This window comes from Caloenas nicobarica, chromosome 22 (genome assembly GCF_036013445.1).
Source record: "Caloenas nicobarica isolate bCalNic1 chromosome 22, bCalNic1.hap1, whole genome shotgun sequence".
NCBI classification, from domain to species: Eukaryota; Metazoa; Chordata; class Aves; order Columbiformes; family Columbidae; genus Caloenas; species Caloenas nicobarica.
The window spans coordinates 2046285-2070653 of record NC_088266.1 but is presented as its reverse complement, the minus strand read 5'-3'; the positions used below and the strand labels follow the sequence as shown (position 1 = coordinate 2070653).

Below are 24369 nucleotides of genomic sequence, written 5' to 3'. Positions count from 1 at the left end.
ATATTTCCCCTTAATATTCCACAGCAGGGTGCAAAAACAGGGCAGTGCGTACATTTCTCTGTATTTTAATACATGCACATGGATTTTTGTGCGTGCACATGCGTGTTTTTGTGCGTGTGTGCGTTTTTGCAAAACATGCAGCGTTTCGTGCGCGCACGTGTGCATTTTTGCACGTGCAGTGTTTTGTGCATGCATGTGTGGGTTTGCGCATGCTTTTTGTGCACAAAAATGCACGTGCACGCAGGATTTTGTGCAGGCATGTGTGGTTTTGATCCTGCACCTGTATTTAGGAACACACAGACTTGTTTTTCTGCATGCATGGTGGGTTTAACATGCATGTGTATTTTTTGCATGCATTTCTGTGCACACATGCATGTGTATTTTCATGCATATGTGTAGTTTTGCACACAGGTGTGTGCATTTTTGTGCATGCACGTGACACTTTTTCTACATGCGTTTTTATGCACACACACCCATTTTGCACATGGATATCTGCACACACACACCCCCCCTTTGTGTGCACGTGCTTTTGGGCATGCACGTGTATTTTTGCACCCACATTTTTGCACCTGCATCACTACAGCAAGACGGGGAACTCTATAACCCCCCGCTTAGCACCTTTTTCCACCCTCTTTACCCATTTTAATTCTAATTTCAGAGCAATACCCATGTACCACAGCACCACAAAGTATCACCCAGCGTGAAAAAAAAACATTTTTCCGTTCAAAATTTTTCAGACGTCGCAGGGAGGCCGGGAGGAAGCTGCAGCCCTGGTTTTTATTTTAAACGTGGCGGCCGCCGCCAAAGGCACTTGCAGAGATGGGGAGAGGGGTTTGGGGAGGAGGAGGAAGAACCTCAGGGCACCATGTGCCACCATTTGAAGGCAAAGGGTTTCCGGCGGACGTTGGTGCCGCAGTGAACCTCGCCGGAGAGGAGGTGGTAGGAGAAATAATCGTCGATGAAGGTGCAGGTGAGTCCCAGGGGCTCCAGCAGCTCCCGCACCCGCTGCTCCAGGCAGCACTGCCCACCCACCTCCGGGCCAAAGGGTTTGGGGATGCCCAGGTGTTTGCCCAGCACCAGCATGTTGACCTGCAGCAGCGGGATTTGGTGTAAAAAAGGAGGATTTCAGGCCAAACGGGTGCCCCGGGGAGGGAGCGCGGGTACCATGTCGGGGAAGAAGGCGTCGGCGCCGGCGGCCGCGTCGCCGCGGAAGAGCTGCGGGAGGTCGAGGATGTCGGGTTCGGCCAAGCCCAGCGCGCGCTTCAGGATGTCCCTGTTCCAGCTGATGCAGCTCTGGGGGGACAGAGCGGGGTCAGCAGGGAGGGATGGATGGACGGAGGGTGGACAGAGGCATGGACAGAGCGGGGGGCGGATAGACGGGGGTGGGTGGGTAGATGGAGGAACAAAGGGATGGACAGAGGGATGGTAGGGGGACAAAGGGATGGAGAGAAGGATGGGTGGATGGACAAAGGGGTGGATGGAGGGACAAAAGGATGGACAGAAGGAGGAATGGAGGGATAGAAAGAGGGATCGGTGGACAGACGGACAAGGATGCAGGGATGGCTGGAAGGATGCACGGAGGAAGGAGTAGATGGAGGGTGGGAGGGATGGGTGGATGGACAAACAGATGGACAGAAGGATAGATGGACAGATGGAGGGAGGGTGGATGGACAGAGGGACAAAGGGGCAAGTGGATGGACGGAGGAACAGAGGGAGGGACAGGAGGATGGACGGAAGAATGGAAGGATGGAAAGATGGGTGGGCAGATGGAGGGACAGAGGGACAGAGAGGTGAATGGACAGAGGGATGGACAAACGGACAAAGTGGTGCGTGGATGGATGGACAGAGGAAGGTGTGGATGGATGGGTGGATGGACAGAGGGATGCAGGCGGCTGGTAAGGAGCCCCCTGCTCCCCTTTCCTCACCTGGACGTAATTATTGAATTTCCGGAGGGCTTCATTAGCCAGAATCTCGTTTATCGTCGGCTTGGGCACCCCCGCCAGCCCTGCAGCACAACGAACCGGGCGGGAATTTCTCCCCCAACGCATTTGGGACATGTTTCCCAGCTCTGAGCCCAGAGCTCCTTCCTTTTGGGGATCCCCAGCAGCAACCTCCACCCCAACCCGGGAAATCAGATCCACGAGGCTTTTTAATTAATTCTGCTTATTTCTTGCTGCTGGCAGCACTTCCCAGCCATTAGCCGGGTTTCAGGGCATCGTGCATTCACCCACCCTGTTGCGTTTTGCAGGAAAAAGGGAAAATAAACCCATCGAGCCCCGTTTTTCATCCTACCCTTGAACATCACGGCCTCGCCGAACCCCTCCTCTTGCTTCTCCTTGAGGAGCTGGTAGCAGGCGCTGGGGCTGGCCAGGAGAAGCCGAAAACCCTGCAGAGGGAGAAAAAGGTGATTTGGGGGGGGGTATAAAAGTTGCACCCCACTTTTTCCCCCTCCCCGGGACTCGTTACCTTCCGATCGGGCGCAGGGACGAAACTGAGGAACTCGTCGACGTGGCCGACGCGGAGCCAGTCAGAAAATAGCTCCACAGGCGCCTGCACGCGTTGGGCGACCAGAAAATCCCGGACGGCTTTCGCCATCCGCCGGCCGCCAAATCTGGGGGGGGCACAAGGAGGGGGCTGCAATTTTGGGGTGGCCAAGGTGATGCTTTGCTTGCAACCAACCTCAAACGGTGCATAAAAATCCTTTTTTGGGTTTTGTTTCCAATGTTTGATGCCCCTGTCCTGCATCTCACCTGGGGAAGCTGCTGCCGATGAGGATGCGACCCAAGGGGTACTCCTTGCCTTGCGCCGTCACGGGGGGGCTCACCTCCAAATTCCCGAAGCAATCGAGGCTGGAAGCACCTTCCGGCACTTGCCGGGCCACATAGCCAAAATCAGGGCCCTGGAGGGGGAAAAAAAAATGTGACAACGGTTAAAAAAAGGCGATAATGGTTAAAAAAATAGGTATAAGCACCCAAAATGCAGCACTCCCAAATCATCCTCTGTGCTGGCTCTTCCCTTCCCAAAAAGTGCAAGAAAAAAGGATTTTTTTTTTTCTATTTTTTTATGGGTTCACAAAGCTTTAGGCCTTTCTGGGGAAGGGAGGAAGAAGAGGTCGGGTACCAGGATCCTCTTGACGGGAAAATCCTTCAGCCCCCGGTCACGGGGCGAGTCGAAGACGACGGGGAAGGTCTTGTGGGGGGCTTGCACGTAGCCAAATTCAACCTCGTCCTGGAGAAGGGATGGAGAAGATTTGGGGGAGCCCCCCAGGAGCTGCGGCAGTGAGGATGGGGCTGAGCATCATCCTGCACCCACCTGGATCCAGCGGTCCTGGCGATTCTCCAGCAGCGGGCAGACGGTGAGCGGGCACTTGGCTTTCTCGGCCAGGGCACCCACGGCCGCCACAAAATCCTCGTTATTGTCCACGCTGGAAAAAAAACCAGATTATGAGAGGTTGATCCAGCACCAGGGAAGGATGCGGCCACCCCTCCGGCACCCACCTGCAGACAAAAACCTCCAGTGGTGCTGCCGTGTTGGGCGTCATGATCCACGGAGCCACGCGGAAAACCACCGTGTCGGTGAAAATTGGCGTCTCCAGCAAACCCTGCGATGGGTTTGGGGCAATATTTGAGCTCTTTTACTCCCTGTTATGTGTCACCCTGACCCCCCCTGCCATGGCCAGTACCTTCTCAGGGCTCTCCAGCAGCGTGACGTGAAAAGACACAAGCCCCGAAAAGTCGACGTCGGGGAAGGCGAGTCCCTCCACGTAGAAGATGCTCTCCTCCTGGTGCCGGCTGGGTTTGACGGCATAGGCGAGTTTCGACCCCCCCAGCACGTGTTTGTACTCCTCCAGCGCGATGCTGTCTGTGGGTGCAACCCCCCCTTAACCAACCGACCCCTTTTCTGCAGCGTTCCAGCTTAACTTTTTTCCTAAACCTTGTGAAAAGGGCATATTTGATCCCAGAGAGCAAATTCACCCAACGCATCGGATAAAACCTCCTGGGTGGGATGGAGGTTGGATGTTGCAGAAGTGGTACCCACTTTGCTTGAATCCTGATAATTTTCTCCATGTTTTGCTTGAATCCCGATAATTTGGGGTGTCTGCCCCCCCTCAAACCCCAGCGTCGGGCACTCACTGCCGCCGTAGAAAACTCCAACTTTATCGGCGTCACCGAAGTCCACGTGGAGGACGAGGCGGTGGCCGGTGAAGATGGTGCGGGGACCTCGGGTGCGCAGCACCATCTGCGACATGTCCTTCAGGTCTAGGGGCGGGAAAATGGGATAAGAAAGGAAAATTTGGGGGGAAAATATAAGAAAATGGGGGTTTCTTGTACAGGATGCGCCGGTACCATCGTAGGAGCGGATAGCGGTGTCGTGGTTATCCAGCGTTTCGGCTTTGGGGTCGTCGCGGTCGCAGTTCACCAGCAGAATGGCCCCATGCCCATCAGGACCCCACGTCCATGTCGTCTGGGGGGGTCAAACAGGATTGGGGGTGTCAGTCGTCACGCCCCCCACAACCCACGGGGATCCTGGGGGCCTCCCACCCCCCTTTTTATACCTTATCCAGCAGCGTCTTGCTCGCCGCGCCGCTACGGCTGGTGTCAGCGTCCAGCGAGATCTCTGCGGGGACAAGGATGCTTGAGGCGGGGGGACATCCCCACCACCGCCACAATTTTGGGGTGTCCCCCCACTACTTACCCACGCAGGTGAGGTACAACATGGCTCTGCCCACGGGCACCCCGCCGGTCTCTCCAAAATACGAAATCCTGACCTGAAATGACGAGTGGGTGCTCGTCACCGCGCCAATGGGGGGCCAGATCCTGCCGGGGACCCCAGCACCCACCTTTTCGTCCCCCACATCCTTGCTGAGGGTGTCCATGGCCAGCAGCACCTCGGTGCCGGCGGCCAGGGGCCAGCGGGACACGCTGGAGGGCAACTTGATGCTCTGCGTTTCGTGCACAACGTAGATTTTCACGCCCGGCGTGCCTTGCACGTGGAAGGTGATGGCGTCTTTGGGTGCGGATCTAAGCGGGGGGAAAAGCGCAGTGAGAGTTTTTGGGGGGGGCGGAATTGCTGGAATAATATAGTGTGGGGCCAGCTGCAGGGGATGCAGAGCCTGCCGTGGGCAAGAAGTCTTGCAATATGCAGGAAATCCTGCAATGTGCAACTGCAATAAGTCATGCAAAATTCAAATATTCCTGCAAGGTGCAATTGCAAAAAGTCCTGCAAGGTGCAATTAATCCTGCAAAATGCAACTGCGACAAGCTGTGCGATGTGCAATTAATCCTGCAAAATGAATTGCAAGAAGTCCTGCAAGGTGCAATTGCCGTAAGTCCTGCGAAATGCAGTTAATCCTGCAACATTAACTACAAGTGCTGCACTATGCAATTGCAACAAGCCCTACCAAACACAATTAATCCTGCAATATGTAATCGCACCCAGCCCTTCAACATGCAATACAACCTGCAAAATTGAATTGCAACAAGTCCTGCAAAATGCAACAAATCCTGCAGTATTCAGTTGCAACCAGTTCTTAAAAATGCCCCAAATTCTGCAATATGCAGCTGCAATAAACCCTGCAACATGCAACGAATCCTGCAAACGGCAATCACAACAAGTCCTGCAAAACGTGATCGCAACAAATCCTGTAAGAGGCAATTGCAATAAATCCTGCGAAAGGCGATTACAACAAATCCTGCCAGAGGCAACAAATCCTGCAAAAGGCAATGGCGACAAATCCCATAATATTAATTGCAGCAAAGCCTGTGATACACGCCACACTTTGCAATATTCAGTTGCATAGAACATTGCAAAATGCAACATGCCCTGCAATGTGAAATGACAACAAATCCTGCAATATTAGCGGTGATAAACCCTGCCACATTCACTAAATCCTGTGATATTAAATAATAGTGAATGCTGCAAAGTACAACTAGTCCTGCGATGTGCAATTGCAAAAAAAACCTACAAAAAACCCACCCTGCAAAACACAACAAACTCTACAAAATGCAATTGCAGCAAATCCTGCAATATTAATGGCGATAAACCCTGCAATGTGCACTAAATATTGCAAAATTCAATTGCAGAGAACCTTGCAAAATGCAATTGCAAGTAATCCTTTTTTTTTTTAAAAAAAGACCCTTCAAAACAGCACTAATCCTGCAAAATGCAATTGCAACAAATCCTGCAAAACACAACAAACTCTACAAAATGCAATTGCAACAAATCCTGCAATATTAATGGCAATAAACCCTGCAATGTGCACTAAATCTTGCGATATTAAATCGCAGTGAACTCTGCAAAATGCAATTGCAACAAATCTTGCAAAACTCCGGAGCTGTTTTGAGGGGTTATTTTGCTACGGGGCTGCCCAAATATTCACATTTTGCCCCAAAGCAGCGAGTGCTGACAGGATGCATCCCCTGAAAAGCGAAGCTGCGAGCGGGCAGGCCGCAGCTCGCATCGCTCTTATTCGGTGCAAAAAAGGACAAATGCCAGGCGATGGGCCAAGAATCGCAAATCCTGACCCGCCGGGAGGAAAACTCGGATCCGTCCCTGCGGGGAGAAGGAAAATCCCACCCCGGGGCCCACGGGAGAGGATGCAGTGATGCTGCAGCGAGTTTGGATGCTTCAAGGAATAGAAAAACTCCCCTAAGCTGCTGCTTGAGCTGAGCTTTAAGGAAGCGAAAAGCAAAAACCTGCTGGCGAAAAGCACTTGAGCTTGGGCTGGGGCCAGAGAAGCAGCTGAAACACCCGGCGGTGCCACCCCGGCCGGCAGCGCCGTGGTGGTTTCGCTCCTCACGTTGCCCCAAAACAGGGAAATTATTTATATTTTGTGCGACAACACAGCAGCCTCCAGGCCGGGATCTGTAACTCAGCCTGGGGCATCGCTTAAACCTCCTGGGGGGGATTTTTGCACCCCAAAAAAATGCAAAATCCACCTTGGAGGGGTCGCTGTGTTGCAATTTGGAGCATCCCCTCCATCCCGGACTCAGCATCCTCTAGAAAAACCACCAAAGCAGCAGCATCACCCCCACCTTCAGCTATTTTAAGGGAATAAAAGTTAAAAAAAAGCAGATTATTTTTTTTAAAATTTTTTTTGTGGCCACTTACCCGCAGACATCCAGGGAGAGCTCGGTGCCCAGCACGCAGACAGTGCTGGTGGGACGCTGCGTGGAGAGCTGGACGCGGCGCTGCTGGGCCATGCCGGCGGCCCCTGGAGCACCCTTGGGTGCTGCGCTGCGTGGCAGGAGGGGATTTATAAAGCCTGGCTGCTGGGAGGGGATTAAGCAAAGCCTGGTTTAATCCCACCTCTAGGCTTTTGGCCCCCGGGCTGGGTGTGCGTGATGCCCGGTTGTGCTTCCTGGTGGTGGAGCATGAATCAGCGCCAGGAGAAAAGAACCCCAAGACACCCACGAGGGGTTTTTTTATTATTTTTAAGCAGCTTGGGGGTGGTTTTTTTTCCCCTCTAAGCACAAAGAGGCGCTGATGTGACCAGTCACCCTTAAACCCACGCTGTAAAATATTCAGTGTGACACCAGAGCCAAGCTGGGGACGTGCCAGCGCTCGGCTCAGAGGGGTTTTATTTCCCCTCCTAAAGGGTTTTATTTGCCCAGCTGGAAAAAAAAAAAAAAAAGGCTTTAATTCTTATTCTGAAGATGCCAGCTTGGTGCTTGTCCCATCCTCTGTGTGCTTGTCCTATCAGGGGGCGGGCATGTCACCTGCAGCGGGAACAGCAGAGCCCGCCGCGGCTTTAATCGCCTTTGTTTTAATTAAATCCTCGTCTCGGCGTGGGAGAGCCCTTTGCTGATGCAGCTGTCCCCCCACCAACTCCCTCTGGGGTCACACACCGCTGGAATTTAATACTGCCGCTCAGGACGGGGGGAAACTCAGCAGGGCCATAACTGTGGGGGAAAGGAGGGGTTTGGGGTTAGAAATCAGCTTTTTGGTAAAAAAGAGTGGTGTCAAGAGGGATGCATGACCCTTTTGGGGAGTATCTCCCTTGTTTCTCCAGCACCGCTTGCAAATGCGGCATCACAGTTACACTTTTACACGTCAAGAAGTGCTGCTAGAAAAGAAAATTGCCACCGAAAATAAGTGGTTTTAGCCCCAGAATAAGCTCTGGGGTTGCAGAGGGCTGAGCGGTGCCAGGCGCAAGGGACTGGTTTCAGTTCCTGGTGCCAGTTCCTGCTGGGTGAGGGACGGGCAGCGGTGCCAGGTCGGTCCGGGGACACGCCACGCTTTGTTTGCCATGAGAAGAAAGAAAGAAAAAAGGAAAAAGGAAATTTGCTCACTGGGGAAGGTGTAAAATGATTTGCACAAGGACAGGGCTCTGCCTCATCACCGTGCCAGGCGAAGGGCTGGTCTATCCCCAGGAGTTACTTTTTTTGGCTGATAAAGGGAATTTGGGGGGGGATTATTCGCTACAAACCTGGCATAAGGGACAATAAGAAGGTTTAGCAGTGGGATGGGGCCTCAAACCAGCTGACTCACACGTCCCACGCTCCCGAAGCTGCTCCGTGTCCATCCTCCACCCATCATGATTGGCCCCATCCCATAAAACCACCATTCCTATAACAACCCCCCCCCCAAAAAAAAAGGTTTAAACCAACATTTTCAGCCCAGTAGCCAAGGAAGAAAGGACGGGAGAGGGGGAAGAGCTGCGTCCTCAGTGTTAATGCAGCTTTATTGGCAAAGCCCTCGATTTTGATGCATCTTCTGATGCACCCAATGCACCTTCATCCTCCCGTTGCGGGACCCGAGCCCGTCCCCGGGTGTTTCAGGGCACCATGTGCCACCATTTGAAGGCAAAGGGTTTACGCCGGACGTTGGTGCCGCAGTGGACGTCACCGGAGAGGAGGTGGTAGGAGAAATAATCGTCGATGAAGGTGCAGGTGAGTCCCAGGGGCTCCAGCAGCTCCCGCACCCGCTGCTCCAGGCAGCACTGCCCACCCACCTTCGGGCCAAAGGGTTTGGGGATGCCCAGGTGTTTGCCCAGCACCAGCATGTTCACCTACAGCCAGACCGAAAAAAAAACCACCAGTGTTTTCCACCCAAAAGGTGTATTTGCAGCAGGTGTGGATGGAAAAAGAGAGGTGCGGGGGGTCTCACCATGTTCGGGAAGAAGGCGTCCGCGTGGGTGCCCTTGAGGATGAAGAGCTGGGGGATGTCGATGATGTCCTGCTCGCTCAGGCCCAGCTCCTGCTTCAGGAGGTCACGGTTCCAGTCGATGCAGCGCTGTGGAGACAGGGGACCTGGAATTGCCACCCCCGGCCACCCAAATCCCACGCACAGAACCCTGTGTGCCCGTAGCATCCTGCCTGGATCCTCAGCTGCTCCGTTGCATCCCATCCCACCCCTCTGAGCAACCTTCCGAATGCATCCCCAACCCCAGCAATCTCTTTTCTTTAGTTTGACACCTCCGCAGTCACCTCCCAGTGGGACGACAGGCTGGAGTGACCCAGCACCCAAGGGTGTCTGGCTCCTTCATGGGTGCTCTTCCCAAGGAACAAGCGCCAGGACCAGAGGAAACAGCCTCAAGTTGCGCCAGGGGAGGTTGAGGTTGGATCTGGGGAACAATTTCTTCCCCAAAGGGCTGTGGGGCATTGGAACAGGCTGCCCAGGGCAGTGCTGGAGTCACCATCCCTGGAGGGGTTGGACAGACGGAGATGAGGTTCTCAGGGACATGGGGCAGTGCCGGGGGTGGGGAACAGTTGGACTCGATGATCTTGAGGGGCTTTTCCAACCAAAACAATTCTCTGATTCTTGCCCACCTGCTTTCACACCGCACCGTGTAACTCAAGCCACAGTTTGTTTCTCTTCCCTGGGGTCTCTAAAATTGTTCCTCACACCCAGAAATCACCTGGCAGTGACATACAAGTGAGGAGAGTGAATCCACCCAAACCAGTAGCCACAAAGACCCACCTGCACATGCCGGTTGTCATTTTTCAATGATGCGTCTGCCAGGATCTCATCGATGCTTCTCCTCTGGACACCCTTCAGCCCTGTGTGGGGACAGCAGCAGTAAGGGACGCTGCTAAGGGACACCGGCGGTGCCTGTCATGCCGCAGAGATGCCCTTACCGACGAGCTGCGTGGCTTCACCATGGCCCTGCTGCTGCATGTCCTTGAAGAGCTTGTAGCAGGCGTTGGGGCTGGCCAAGAGGAGACGGAAACCCTGCGGAGAGAGCCTGGGAGTCACACTTTGCTGCTGGTGGGATATTTTATCCCCACATCCTGCTAAGAGACACCACGCTGACCCAAAACCCAGCCCCAGGTGCAGGAGATGCCACCCAGCGAAACCACTCCAGCCATACTGGGGAGGATGAGCAACTGCAAAATGGCTTTATTTTTTTTTTTTTGGCATTTGCAGAAGATGCCTCGTGCAGGAACAGAGACAACTCTAGGGAGCGGTACCTTCCTATCATAAGCAGGGACGAAGGTGAGGAATTCATCCACGTGGCCCACGGTCAGCCACTCCGAGTAAACCTCCACCGGCGCCTGCACTTTCTGGGCGTAAAGAAAAGCCCTGACGGCCTTGGACATGCGCCGGCCGGCAGCCCTGGGGAGCAGAGGGAGGAGAAAGCGGGTGGCCATCGCATCCCCCCCAAAGATTGGCCCCCATCCTTCCCCCAAACATCGTGCCAAGGGGAGAAAATGCAGCTGCACATCCTGTTTTTATGGGAAACACTGGGAAGAGGCAGGAAATAGTCTGAGAAACATGTATCTATATTATATATATTAATATATCTAGATATTCTGGTTTAATATATCTAAATTATGTATATTGTTGTATCTACATCTTACTTTAATATCCCATTTCTATATGATTATATCTACGTTCTATTTTAGTATCCGTTTTCTATATTATTATATATATGTTATGCTTCAATATCTCCTTTCTGTGTTATTAAATGTACATTATACCTCAGTATTTCCTTTCTGTATTATTATATGTATGTTATACCTCAGTATCTCCCTTCTGTATTATATGGTATACCTCAATATTCTCCTTTCTATGTTATTATACATATATTATACCTCAATGTCTCCTTTCTGTATTATTATCTCAACATTCTACTTTAATATCCCTTTCTGTATTATTATACCTACGTTATACTTCAATATCTCTTTTCTATATTATTAAATCTATGTTATACCTCAATATATCCTATGTTGTTATATTTAAGTTATACTTCAATATCTCCTTTCTATATTATTATATCTACACTCTACTTTGATATCTCTTCTCTATATTATTATATCTACATTCTACTTTAATACTCTTATCTATATTATTATATTTGGAGTATATATTAATACATCCCTATACTAAATATTAATATATATATAGGCCGTACATATCTACAGGCAATTGTGCATCACACCCCCAATTCTGCTTAGACACCGTTGGGTTTAATTTCCCCCCTCCTTGTGAGACTTCAATCACACGCTTTGCACGAGGGCAAAATTTTCTTAGACAGACAGCAGCAGGCCGGGAAAACATTAATTAAACTCCTGCTAATAAGGGATAATTACGGTCCCGGCGAGGCTGGGAAAATGCCGTTTACCCGTCACCGTAACCGAAGCAAACGCCCCGGCTTACAGCAGGGCTGGGGGCAGAGAATCCCGTTTGTTATCCTGGATCAAACCCCATTGGGATTCGCCTCCGTTGTTATTTTTTTCCAGGAAAACAACCTCCTTTGTGGAAGATTTTGCAGGGTGCTGTTGTTCCCGTGGGGCCGCCTAGCACCGCCTGCCCAGAGCAAAACAATTTCCAGTTCTTCAGGATTTTACCCTTTCCTGGATTGCCCTACTTTTACTTTTAATAGGGGGAGGTGGACAAAATAGCCTGGATGCTTACGGCTTTGTAGCATGGGAGAAAAAGCACCAGTGGTTTGAGAGGGAATAAAAATGGGGCCAGTGGCAGGATTTTGTAAGGGATGAAGGAATAACGATGCATGTTAAATCTGTGATTTGATGGCAACGGACCCCAAATTCCCATTTTGATGGGAACCGGCCCCAAATTTCTGCTCCCTTTCTTGCGCAGGGATTTTCGGTGCTTCCCCGCATCCCGGAAGGAGGGCTTGAGCCCCCCAGCGTCTCACCAAGGCAGGGGGCTGCCGATCAGGATCCGGCCCAGGGGATACTCCTTCCCTCGCACCGTCACCGGCGGGCTGACATCTAGGTTGCCGAAGGAATCGAGGCTGGTGACTTCTTTCCCAGGGGACTCACGGGTCACATAGCCGAAATCGGGGCCCTGGGGAAGAGAGGAGTGGTGATGGGGACCCCTGAGGTGGGGGATTTTGGGGGGGGATAAAGGGGAGTTGGCAACACGACAACACACCAGGATCTTTTTAAAAGCAAAATCCTTCAAGCCTCTGTTCCTGGGTGAGTCGAAGACAACGGGGAAGGCCTTGTGTGGCGCTTCCACATAGCCGAACTCCAGCTCATCCTGTTGTGGGAAGAAGAGGAGGAGGAAGAGGAGGAAGGCTCCTGGCGGGGTGAGAGCCATCTCAGTGTGGGTGGCAAAGGAAACAGGAAAAACTGGGAAAGTCTTAAAAAGCCCCAGGGGGCCCCTCTTGCAATAGGGTCCCTCTTGTAATGTCTTGTAGGGTCACTCTTGCAGTGGGGACCCTTTTGCAATGTCCTACAGCATCCCTCTTGCAATGGGGACCCTTTTGCAATGTTCCATAAGGTCCCTTCTTGCAATGCGGACCCTTTTGCAACATTCTATAGGGCCACTCTTGCAGTCAGGACCCTTTTGCAATGTCCTATAGGGTCCCTCATGCAATGGGGACCCTCTCGTAAAATGCCATGAGGTCCCTCTTGAATGGGGTCCCTCTCACAATGACCTGTTGAGTCCCTGGACAACATCCCTGCCTGTGCTGGTTGCCACCACCAGCAGCATTTCCCCATGATTTAGTTCACCTCTCACTACCCCAAGCACCTCAACTAGTCCCTCCCAGGGGTGCCAATGATGGCGAGTGACACCCCACATGCCCCAGGAGCCCGTAAGGGACCAGGGGAGCTGTGTATGATCTGACAAACATTGACTGATGACCTGGATCCAGCGGTCACTGCGGGTTTCCACCTCTGAGCAGATGGTCAGCTTGCAGTTGGCTTTCTTCAGCAGGGCCCGGAGCCCTTCCAGAAAGACTTGGTTGCAGTCAGAACCCTGCTGGATGCTGGGGGGAGAGCAAGGAGTGAACACTTAAGGGGGGGAACACAAAAAGCCCCCCCAACCCAACTGTGCAGCCCATTCCTCCTTCCTAAATGCACTGGGGTTATAGTTATGTGTGAGGTGAGACCCTGGAGAGGGTTCTCCAGCCTTTCTCCTTGGGGTTGCAGCAGCACCAGTGGGCTCCCTACACAAATATTGCCTCCCATATAGCATGCATAACACCTGGCTCACCCTACATAGCAAGGAAGGGTCAAAAACTCCCCCTTGGAAAGTCTCCCCAAAGCGGGAGAGCGATGAGTTGACGTCCCTCCTACCTGCAGACAAAAACCTCCAGAGGCTGCTGTGTGTTAGGCGTCATTATCCATGGTGCCACACGGAAAACCACCGTATCCGTGAAAATCGGAGTGCCCGGCGCATTCTGCAAGGGGGAAATACACCAGGGAGTGGCGGTTCAAAAATCCAGTTCGGGGGATTTTGCAGGGATGGGGCACGTACCTGATGGGGAACCTCCAGCAAGCTGACGCTGAAAGAAACCAACCCGGAGAAGCCCACGTCGGGGAAAGCCAACCCTTCAATGTAGAAGATGTTTTCTCCACTGCCGACATGGTCCAGCACGTAGGAGAGCTTGTTTGGCCCCAACACAGGTTTGTAGTGGGGGTGTGAGTCACTCCCTGGAGAAAAACCAAAAAATACCCAAGCCCAGACAGGGTGACCAACCTGTCCATGGGGCTGGAAGGAGGCACCGGCAAGGAAGTTTGCGGATGAGCGGGTGTGCCGCCTCGTCTCTGGGGAACACACTTGATCTTCCTCCTACAAAGAGGACTCTATACCCTCCAGTCCAACCCTTTTAAGGTGCATGGCTCGAGTTAAGCATCTAATGATATGCTTGGGTTCCCTGACCTGATTTTTCGGCGGGGAGCTGCTGGAGATCCAGCTGCCAGGGCGTTCAAAGGCAAAAGGCGCTGCCTGACGAGATAGGCTGCTTCGGCGGCTGGGTCAGCACCCGCGCCAAAAAGGTGCCGGAAGCCACATCGGGGTTATCCACCCCGTGGGAACGTCAAAATTTCAGCAACCCCGCTGAGAAAAGCCTTTTTAAAGTCCTTTTTCACTTGATTTTTCCTAGATAACCTCATCTTCTGCAACAGCAGAGGAGCTTTGGGGATAAATGAGTGTTTCCAGCAATCGGAGGTGCTCAGATAGTGAATAAAAAATTAAGCATTTGCCCACAGAAGGGAGAAATACTCACGGAGAGCGTGGAAAACTCGCACTTTATCCGCGTCTGACTCGGGGACGTGCAGAACCACCTGGTACTCGGCAAAGATAGCGCTGGGACCTTGAGTCCGCAGCAGCATGACCGACATGTCCTGAAGGTCTACGGCGGGGGGAAAGGTGGAGAGAGCAGACATGGAGAGAGGTGACGAAGGTGTTGCAAGTGGGAAAACACCCCAGCGAGACCTTCTGGGTCTCTTTACGCCGCAGATGACCCCCTACCTGCGGTGGTCCGTATGTCCACCTGCCTGCTGTCCGTCCCCACCGTGCCGGGGCTGTCCCGGTCACAGTTGACTAGCAGCACGGCGCCTTGTCCATCCGGACCCCACGTCCACTTGGCCTAGAAGAGAAGCAACCAAAGGGAATGCGAGCAAGGTTTTCCCCATCTCAGTTTACTCCCGGCTCGGGGAAAACCCCAGTGCCATGGGCACACTTGGAGGACAACCCACAACATGCAGTCGAAGCCGGTGAGGAGACAGGAGCGATGCTTTCAAGCCACTAAATTTCCTAATCTCAGCTTCTCGCAGGGCCAACAAAGACTATTTCAAACAGATCTTATCTTCTAACAAGCCAGAGAGTATCTGCCAGGCCTCGTTTGGACAACACTACGCTGTTTTTAGAAATACATCTCATCGCGATGCAAAATTTGTGCCGCCGATCGGGTTGCAGCTAATTACCGGGGTGTAAGTACTTGGGCATATGCAGATTTGTTGCCAAAGGGGTAAATCTCTTGCTGTTTGCCAAACTTGCAGCTGACTCATTCAGTGGCATGTTTCAAGACCAAAAAGTTAAAAAAAAAAAAAGGAAAAGAAAATAAAGCAGAGTGCTTTATCCTGTGCGATCCTTGGGGCTGGGCTGGAGAGGTGGATTCTGGCAGAGAATTAAAAAAAAAAAAAGTGTTTTCTTCCTCAATTAATAGGTTGAGAATTTGCCACATTATTTTCCCTAATTCAGACACAGTGACACCACCCGAATCCTTTTCCCTCCTGGAGATTTTGGGGGAAAACAGGTACAGCCCGCACTGACGCTCCGTTGCCTGCAGCAAAGCTCCTCGTTACCTTGTCCTTCCCTCTGCTCTTCACTCTGCCGTTACGGTTCAAGTCCACATCCAGGGACACGTCTGAAAGATCAAGAGAGAAGGAAGCCACTGGCTCTCGGTGGCATTTTGCGCTCATCCTTGGCACCAGCCACAAGTCACCCAACACCAACCCCACCTTTGTGCCCCAAATCAACTCCAGACTCAACATCTCCAACAAAACACCGATAGAAAAGCCAACCCGGTGGCTTTTTCAAGGCTTTCCCCCTTCACTCTCCAGCTATCTGCTCCCGTCTTGGGTCACTTCGTGGTGTATTTTGTGTTTTCAGCAATTTCAAACTTTTTTCGTGAAGCCATGAAAGTGTTTCTACCACGGGTGAGCAGACACCTACATAATTACTAGGGTAGATGCAATGTTGGAGAAGGATTTTCCTTTAAACAGCTCTTCTTGGCCCAAATCTCTGCCTCTGCTGCAACAGAGGTTTACCAGCCACCTCACCTAAACCCTACTTAAATCTGCATTGAGCTCATCTTAATACTCCTCTGAACAGGTGGAAAACACAGACAATGAAGCAGAGTTTGTCCTTCTCCTTGATACAGAGAAGTGAACGTGGAGAAGCTCAAAACTAAGCCCTAAATCTAAGGAAATGAAGAGAACTTGTAAAGTGAAAGCCCTGCAGGTGGTGATGGCTCCAGCAGAGCCCATCGGTTGCGGGATGTGGGAAACCATCAGCCTCTTTAGCTGCAATTTTGGGAGGCATCTGCATGACTTAAGGACACAGGTGTGACTGTCATGTGAAAGCTTTAGAAAAATCTCAAATTTAGGGTAATTAATCCATCCCCGTAGAAGGCTCTGCATCCAGACTGGTTGTCTAGACTCCCTTTGTAGTCAGCAGAAGAAAATAAGTATTTCAAGGGAATGATTCATCTCATCCTAAACTTCTAAAATAGGTCAGACAACTACACTTTGGTTCCTATTTTTCTCCGCCAGCTGCAACAGAGGTTGAGGAGGGGGATGCCGGCCAAATTTGGGTGAGATGGTCTTCTTTGGATCCTCTTCTGCCAATGCAATGGTCTTGGCAAGCAGAGGAGGATGCTTGGCCTGTACGTTGGGTGGGGACACGGCCCAGCCCTTGTCTTTTTTGCACCATATAAGGCAGGATAATAACATTTTGCTTGTCAGCATCAGTCAACACCCAAACCTTGATTGCACATCACAGATGGGCAGCCCGCGCCCCCCACTTAACTCCCATCCCAGGAACCCAACCAGATCTTGGCAGCAGAAAGGGTTGGCCGCGTTTGATGGTGCGCTGTTGTAACACCTACCTACGCAGGTGAGGTACAACCAAGCCACCGAAAGCTCATTGTCTTCCTGGCTGTAGTACGAAATCTTCACCTGCAAAGACATCCCCAGATCGTGACCCAAGTCCCGTGTCCCGTCATGCTGAGTAGGTCTTTCCACTCATTGGGGTTGACCAATCAACACCACACAACAAGCTCTTGGAGGGTTCATCCAAGCCATTCTCCATTAATCACAGTTCAGTGGAACTGCTTCTGCCTGCTTCAGCGCAAAAACAGGCAGAGAAAAAGCCAAGGTTGGATGATTTTTTCTGCCTGGCACAGAGTTTCTGACACCAGGTTTTGCAACCACCGCTGTCTTGTATTTAAGGCACAAAATGTGATCTTCTCCTTCTTGGTTTCATTTTTCATACACGATAATTACACAATTCCTTTTAAGTCTGAGTTTTCGCCGATATCACCACTACCTAGAAATACTTGAGCCTGCCCACAACCCTCCCTTCTTTCCTGGAAAATTTGATTTATTTTTCCTGTTTCAGTGCATAAAAAAAAAACTAACCTTATTGTCATTGACGGCTGCGCTGGTCACACTGATGGTCACTACAACGTCTATATCAGGATCCAGGGGCCACCTGGAGTTCATCATGGGTTTTGTTGTGGGGTTGTGGATGATGTGGACGGTCACCGCGGAGGTGGCATAGACATCGAAGGATACGGCAGCTTTGGGGGTACATCTGAAACAGAGAGCAGTGCTGGGTTAGAAACCAAGTTGTCCCTCCTGTTCTCCTCACTGTGGAGCCAAATACATAAACCTGGAATTAAAATCCAGCCGTAACTGGATGGAAAGGACTCGGAAACCATCTTCGGGTGACGAAACGCGTCGCCTGAATTTTATATGTATCTCTGTGGTGGCGTTGAGCAAGCAGAGCTCCCACTGGTGCTTCCACACGTCCATCTGTGGTTAAGCCCAGATTGCGAATGGCTGAAGTTTGGGCATCCGACCTCGCTCCACAACAGCAAGAAAACCTCCAAAACTCCAGCATCCCAGGACAAAACCCCAACAAAGAGCCAGGACAAATTTTTTATGTCAACCACCCAGGAAGATGGTTATCGCAGAACCATACGCTGACCCTAGAGGTACCCAAACCGGGGCAGAACCTGAATCCGAGCACGGAGAACCCGCACCCCATCTCATGACGTCCCTCACCTTTGAAGTGCTGCCTACCTGCTCATTACAGCCCCGGCACCTCCATCCCAGGAGCACGAGTGCTCTGACCTGTCTGCTGTCAGGAGCCGGTGGCCCTGGCCACACGCAAAAAGGGTCAGGGTGGTAAATTTTAACAGCGAAGAAAAAAAAACCCAAAAGAAAAAAAAGAAAAAAAAACACTCCAGAAAATATTTATTCCCAGTATTGTCCTTGGCACAGCATTCCTGGTGCCTGCAGCAGCTTGTAATGGGAGATTAAAGCATCATCTCGTTTGTCACCCCTCGTATTTAACATCGCGCCGACACCGTAAATCCACCCGCGTGCTGTTGCACACCGCGACTTCTCGCATTTGGGTCTGTTTGCCCTGATTTTACAGCCCTTGCACCTCAGCGTCGCCACCGGATTCCTACTGTGCTCCATTTTCTGCCCCAAACCAAATCAAATCACAAAGCTTGACACATCCATCACAGAGTTCCCCCCGGCCAACGCTCTCCAGGAACAAAATAATCTCTTTTTTTTTTTTTTTTTTTTACCTGAACGAACATATGTCTCCTTTTTTTTTGGCCCAAGCTCAGATTTTGCTACTGAGGAGCGAAATCAGCTCATTTTGGGGCTCAGGCCCCATGTTTAAATGGGACTGAGCTTGCTTTGAGTCCAAATTCAGAAAAAAAATTGCAAATGATAGGTTTTACATGTTCCCATTTGGCTGAGGGGAAGACTAATATTTTTTTAGCTCAATCTGAAGCCCTTTGTGGGGACAACAGCACGTCCTGGCCGGGCTCCAACACACAATCCCAATAATTGCCCCGGATGCGATCCTGACTGGCTTGTCCTGTACTCTCTATCATTATAAATATAATTTATTAAATAATGACAACGTGTAACAGCCAGGTAAATACAGCCTTGTATCTGGCCAGTAAAGCAACCTCTGTATTTAATGCTGGGGAAAAAAAAAAATCTCTTTTTGTGAAATCGCCCGTGCAAACCTGCTGGTGGATTTTTTCTGCCTGAGCCACACATTTTCTTCTTTGCCCCGTTTTAGCTCTGGCCAAGTTGCTCATCTCGAATTGCTCTTGCCTAATATTTTTACAGCCAGAAATAGATCCCGCTTAGCCGGGGTGTGCATGGGCTTTGCCTGCAAATTGTCATGGCTCGATTACGCTTCGACGCCTCGTGTTTTGCCAGAACCGACATCCCTGCTTTGGGTGCAGCTCCCCTAGAACAGACCCAGTGGGAGACATCGTAGAATAGAACTATAGAATCATAGACATAGAATTATAGAATCATAGAATCATTTTGGTTGGAAGAGACCCTTAAGGTTGAGTCCAACCATAACCTACATCTAGCACTAAACCACATCCCTAAGAGCCTCGTCTATGTTGAAGCATCTTGCCAAATCCTTGGATGAACTCATAATGCGGGCCCAAAATGAGCTCCGATTTCCCCTCTAGCACCCCTTCCTCCTCCAAACAAAGAGCAAAACCACTGCTGGGTTCCCCCAAAACCCATCAGCCTGAGAGAAAACCACGGGGATACCCCAATCCCAAGCCTTACCCGCGTGTATCGAGGAAGACCTCGGTACCCAACACGCAGACGGCGTAGCTGGCATGGCTAGTGGACATCTGCACGACCTGACGTTGAGGCATGATGATGTGCCAAGGAAGGCAGCTGCATGCGAAGGAAGCTGCTGCCTGGCTTGGTAGGTAAACCAGCAGGACTGGATTAAAAGGCAGGAGAATTTAACTCCTCCTTCCCCTCGATGACGGGGTTTAGGCAGGGGACCCTGCCGTCTCCACCTCCACCACCCAACAAGTTGCCTCCCCACTTATGGGGAGATGGAGGCGATAAGGCAGCCCCCGGGGGGGTGACAGGCAGCTCTGGAGAGGGGACAAAAGGCAGGACGGGGTGAGTGACATCCAGCCCTGCTCTAGGATGCTCAGCAGTGAGCTCTTTCAGGGCCTCTCACCTTTTTATTCCCTTCTAGCTCTGTATAAGCACTCCAAAGCTTAATGCATTAAACATTTAAACTCCTGTTGTGCAACATGTTATTACAATACACGGTATCATTAAAATAAAGTATTTTCTTTAAAACAACCCAAATTTTCCAGTGAGCCTCTCCGTGGGTGACTCACGGCCTCGGCTACCCCATTAGGGCAATGCCCGAATAAAGCCGAACAAAAGGAAATGTTTGTTCAGGTCAGTCCTTCCCATCATAACAACTCCAGAGGAACACGACAGGTAGAAACGAGTGCAGGGAAAACTGGTTATTTAGCAGGCAGGGAAGGGGAAAGAAAAACCAAACAAACAACAAAACAACAAGATGCTTTCAGTGGAAATTAAAAGTTCTCCGTGTTTCGCTTGGACCTCGAGTTTCGGGAGAATCGGGCATGCAGCAAAGCTCCCATGGGAAGCATCCCCATGGCTGGAAGATGCTGTCTGCTGGAGACAGCATCGCTCTGTGGGCCATCCCAGAGGCTTTGCCTGCCTGCAAAGGGGGAAACTGGGTGAAATTAATCCTACCGAAGCCGGTAAGGAGGTTTCCACCGCGCTCTGGGATGGAGGCAGCAGCTGAGATGGAGGAAAACAGCAACACAGGGATGGAAAACGTGCCAACAGCCACATTGCTGCGAGTTTCACCCTCGTAGCAAGGGGGACGGGGCAACGTGGTCCCTGTTCTTATGGGGCATTAGCGACACAATGGGCAGGAGGGGGCTGGAGCCAAGAGAAAAAGAGTCTTGCGAGCGGCAGGACCCATTGCGAGCCAAAAAGGTAAAAGGAAATTCAGCAGAGCTAGAAGGACCAGTCCCCATCGCTGCAGCGAGCTGCACGTCCTCAGCCGGAGGAGCAGCGACCCGCGTGCACGTTCCCCTGCAAGATCAAACCAGCTGCTTTAAACATCTCCCAGCCAGTCTACATTAAAGGGTTCCTTCCGACTTTAATTGCAGCAGAGAGGAAAAAAAAAACAAAACCAAACAAAACAGCACCACGTCTCGTATGCGAGCGCGGCTTTAATCAGATCATGGGAGCCTGCCGAGGCAGCCAGGATGCTCGAGCGGGCAACGCTAGCGGCATTTCCAGGCTCTCGCCCTGCTTGAGATTTTGAATAAAACCCCGTTTCCCAAAACCCAACATGAGCCAAACTCCTGATGTCCATAGATTTGTGAATTTTGTTGGTTCTTGAGGGGCACAAGCCTTCACGCATACCCAAAACCCTTTGCGCTGGGGCAAATCACAGCCAGCACGGTGGGTGAGGAGCTCGCTGCATCCTCCGAGGAAGACTCCAGCCACGGCAGCATCTCTATGGAAGAGAGCTGGATTTCCCACTCGTGCCTGCTGGTCACACTGGTTTGGACTGGGCATGGTGCTGATTTTAGCATCGCATCCTGCTGGGCTGGTTTGAGCCCTGTGCCGGACAGGGGAACACACCTTAATCCCCACAGGGTCAGGCTGGTACAGTCTGTAATCTGGAGGGAGGAGGATGGTGGTTTCAGGCTCCCAGTGAGCATGAGGGCTTCGGCAGAAGGTTGGACATCATGTGCTTCTCCAAATCCACCCAGGATCACACCCAGCCAGAAAGGATGGAGACACGGTGCCAAAACCTCACCTTCCTTTTGAGTTTGGAGGGTTGGGGTTTTTTTTTTCACTAAGTTTAGTCACGGCTCGTTCTGAGCTGCCATGGTCACTGCGGATGCTCACTCAAGCCCAAAACACTTCGTCGTCGTTGGGTGGTACCTACGCTCACCTCTTCTTCCTCCTCCGCCTGCTATTAGCACCGACATGTCCGCGCATAGGGAGAATGGCAATTTTAAGTCATCTGGCCCATTCAGAGCTGAGTGTTTCTTCCTAATAACACCTTGTCCTGAGAAGTTGCTATTCAGATCCCTGGTACACGACAGATGGGATCCTGCCACTCCATCACATCGAGCTTGGTCAGCCTTGTTTTTTGGGGCTCGCTTCATCTTTTTCTCCCAATTTCAGCTTGTTTCTAGCAATGATGGAGCAAGATTTGACCCCCCAGTGCTCCCCCAGGAACCCCTCTAATAGCCCAGGTCCCCTCGGGGTGTTTTTTCTTGCCCATCCTGTGCCGCCACTCCATTAAGGAAAGTCTGATAATCTCCCTAAGCTGATAATTACACTTTATTTATTAGTCTGCATGCGTAATTGCAAGCAGGAACTTTTAAGAGCCATGTCAGCCTAATTACTCGCAGCAGGGCAAGGCATCAAACCAGTTATCGAGTCCCGCTCGGGTTTGCAGGAGGGTTTATTTTCTTTAGGTGTGTGGTTGTAACAGCGGGGCAGGAGTATCCCAGGTGGGGACCAAGTCCCCTCCCAAGGACCTGCCTTCCCCATCCCAATTGGAAGCCAAAGAAGAAGGGCAGGAAGCAGGTTTGGACCAGTTAAAAATACTTTTAAAGCCAGTAAAACCCAAGAGAGCTTGGTCTCCATCCTGGTAAAACATCCACAGCCAGGACTTGTCAGAGCTGGCTTTGCAACCACCTTCTCCTGGGTGAGAAAGCACCAAAAAAATCCTCCTCCATCCTTTCTTCTCCCCAAAATCAAGGCATTTGCCTGCTGGGAAACTTCAGACCTGGCAATCCAAGAGCAAAACACCCCATAAAACTGCTTTTTCCCTTGGGGAAAGCACCCCTGTGCTTGCCCTGCCCATGTTCTTTCCCAGCTTTGCATTAAAATTCGCTGCCCTATAAATATCTCCTTCACTGGGGTGTGCTGGATTCCCCACCCGGGGAGTGCAATAAAGCCACGGGTGGGCTCAGCTTTGCCTGAGCTCCTTCGTCCTTCACCGGTGGGTTGATTTCACCTCTTCGAAGCCGCCTGCCTCTTCCAAAATAAAGGCAGCGCAGGCAGGAACGGGCAGCGCCTCACGGCTCGATTGGGACAGGCACCTGTTTGCACCTCCTCAACGCAAAAGGTCGGCTTGAAAAGACTCCGTGGGGGGAATATTTCCTTCCTACTCTTTGCAATAAGGCACGTGCCTGAAGGAAAGATGCAGCACCCCCCCCCCAAATCTCTCACCAAGCACCCACAGAGCTTCAAACTCCCTCGCACCCACCGGCTCAGTGCTTCTTCAAAGACGCTGGGCGATGCGCACGTGAAAATCCTCAGGAATCAGCTGGCCGGAGTTGTTTGCGAGCTCCAGCGCTGGGACCTGTTCCCAGGTCCTCGAAATTAGGGCAGGCAGAGATCCACGAGCGGCGGGGAAGTTTATGCAGAGCAGCTCCTAATCCGGTAGATCTGATTTTAAGAAAAAAAAAAAAAGCAGAGAACTCCTCTGACCTGATTGACTACAGCCACAAAACCACCAGCCTCCAGACATCTACATGTGTGTATACATATATATATAATCTATATACATCCTGTGATGGTTTACCACGTCTGATCTCCCACCTGATAGCACAGAGTCTGCAGCAAGAACAGCACTTTTGCTTCCTGAAGAAAAGAATCTATTTTTGCAGCATAACCCAAGGTTTATTTAGCAACTGTTCGGGGGATGTCACACAGGCTTTTGTCACCCCTCACGCCCTGGGGATAAGTAGGTCCTTGCGCTTGTCCCCAGCACTGAATGCAGGTACAGAGAGGATGCCTTGGATGCCTCTTGAGCGCAATTGTCCCTCTCCTTCCTCCCCGAATTGAGATATTTCAAGGGGTGGGTGCTTTGCCAAAGCCTCCCCAGGAAGGATTTAATATTTTCCCCACTGCAGCTCTACAAAGACACCCCAGATTTACACAGAATCTGCTTGTAAAGAACCTCCAAGACTTGCAAAGTGTCCGGGAAGCCAAAGACCCCATGAAGCTTGCAAAGAAGTCCAAGAAGCTTTAAAAGTCCTCCCAAAGGCTTGTAAAGACCCCAAGAAGTTTTGAAAGACTCTCCAGAGTTTGCAAAGACCAAACTCGGTTTCCAAAAACCCTGGGAAGTTTGCAAACACCTCGTCCTTCTTCCACACCGATGCCTCAAAATAGGGACTGGTGCAGTGGAAATTTGCCCTGCCAGCCCCTTCCCCACGCAATCCAGTTGCTGTTCTCCATTTTTTCCCCAAAAATGGGGCATTTTCTTCTCTTTTTTATTTTGTTGCAAGCTCCCAGGGAGCCAGGGCCACCCAAAAAAACCTCAGATCACCCAAAAATCCTCAGAGACACCAAAGTTCCAAGCCCATATTTCCTAGCAGGCGACACTTGCTCCTAAAGGTCCACAAGTTTCCTTCTGCCTGGCAAGTGCCAGGGGATTTAACTCAAACCAGCATCATCACACAGGATATAAATACATTTTTTAATAGATACATAAAAGAAACCCTGTGACCAGCTAGAAATCCTGCTGCGGATTTTAAAAAAAAATCACAAGTGATGCAGTGACCTTGGGGTT

General features: G+C 51.2%; 2 protein-coding genes across 2 annotated transcripts; both read right to left on the bottom strand.

Moving 5' to 3' along the window:
* Positions 1-827: 827 nt before the first annotated feature.
* Positions 828-7217, bottom strand: LOC135997406 (protein-arginine deiminase type-3-like). The gene is made up of 16 exons (XM_065649969.1): positions 7111-7217; positions 4841-5021; positions 4696-4768; positions 4556-4617; positions 4347-4464; positions 4134-4259; positions 3683-3861; positions 3498-3601; positions 3313-3424; positions 3121-3228; positions 2751-2899; positions 2467-2611; positions 2293-2386; positions 1926-2005; positions 1165-1293; positions 828-1089 (listed from the first exon to the last, which is right to left on the bottom strand). The coding sequence occupies exons 1-16, from the start codon at positions 7200-7202 to the stop codon at positions 856-858; spliced, it is 1986 nt and encodes a 661-aa protein (XP_065506041.1). The 5' UTR covers positions 7203-7217; the 3' UTR covers positions 828-855.
* A 1559-nt stretch (positions 7218-8776) lies between these two features.
* On the bottom strand, positions 8777-19636 carry LOC135997430 (protein-arginine deiminase type-1-like). Its single transcript, XM_065650013.1, has 16 exons — positions 19545-19636; positions 17343-17517; positions 16811-16880; positions 15507-15568; positions 14671-14788; positions 14426-14551; positions 13675-13850; positions 13494-13597; positions 13060-13183; positions 12343-12450; positions 12104-12255; positions 10413-10557; positions 10080-10173; positions 9922-10001; positions 9109-9234; positions 8777-9010 (listed from the first exon to the last, which is right to left on the bottom strand). The coding sequence occupies exons 1-16, from the start codon at positions 19634-19636 to the stop codon at positions 8777-8779; spliced, it is 1986 nt and encodes a 661-aa protein (XP_065506085.1).
* Between the last annotated feature and the right edge of the window lie 4733 nt (positions 19637-24369).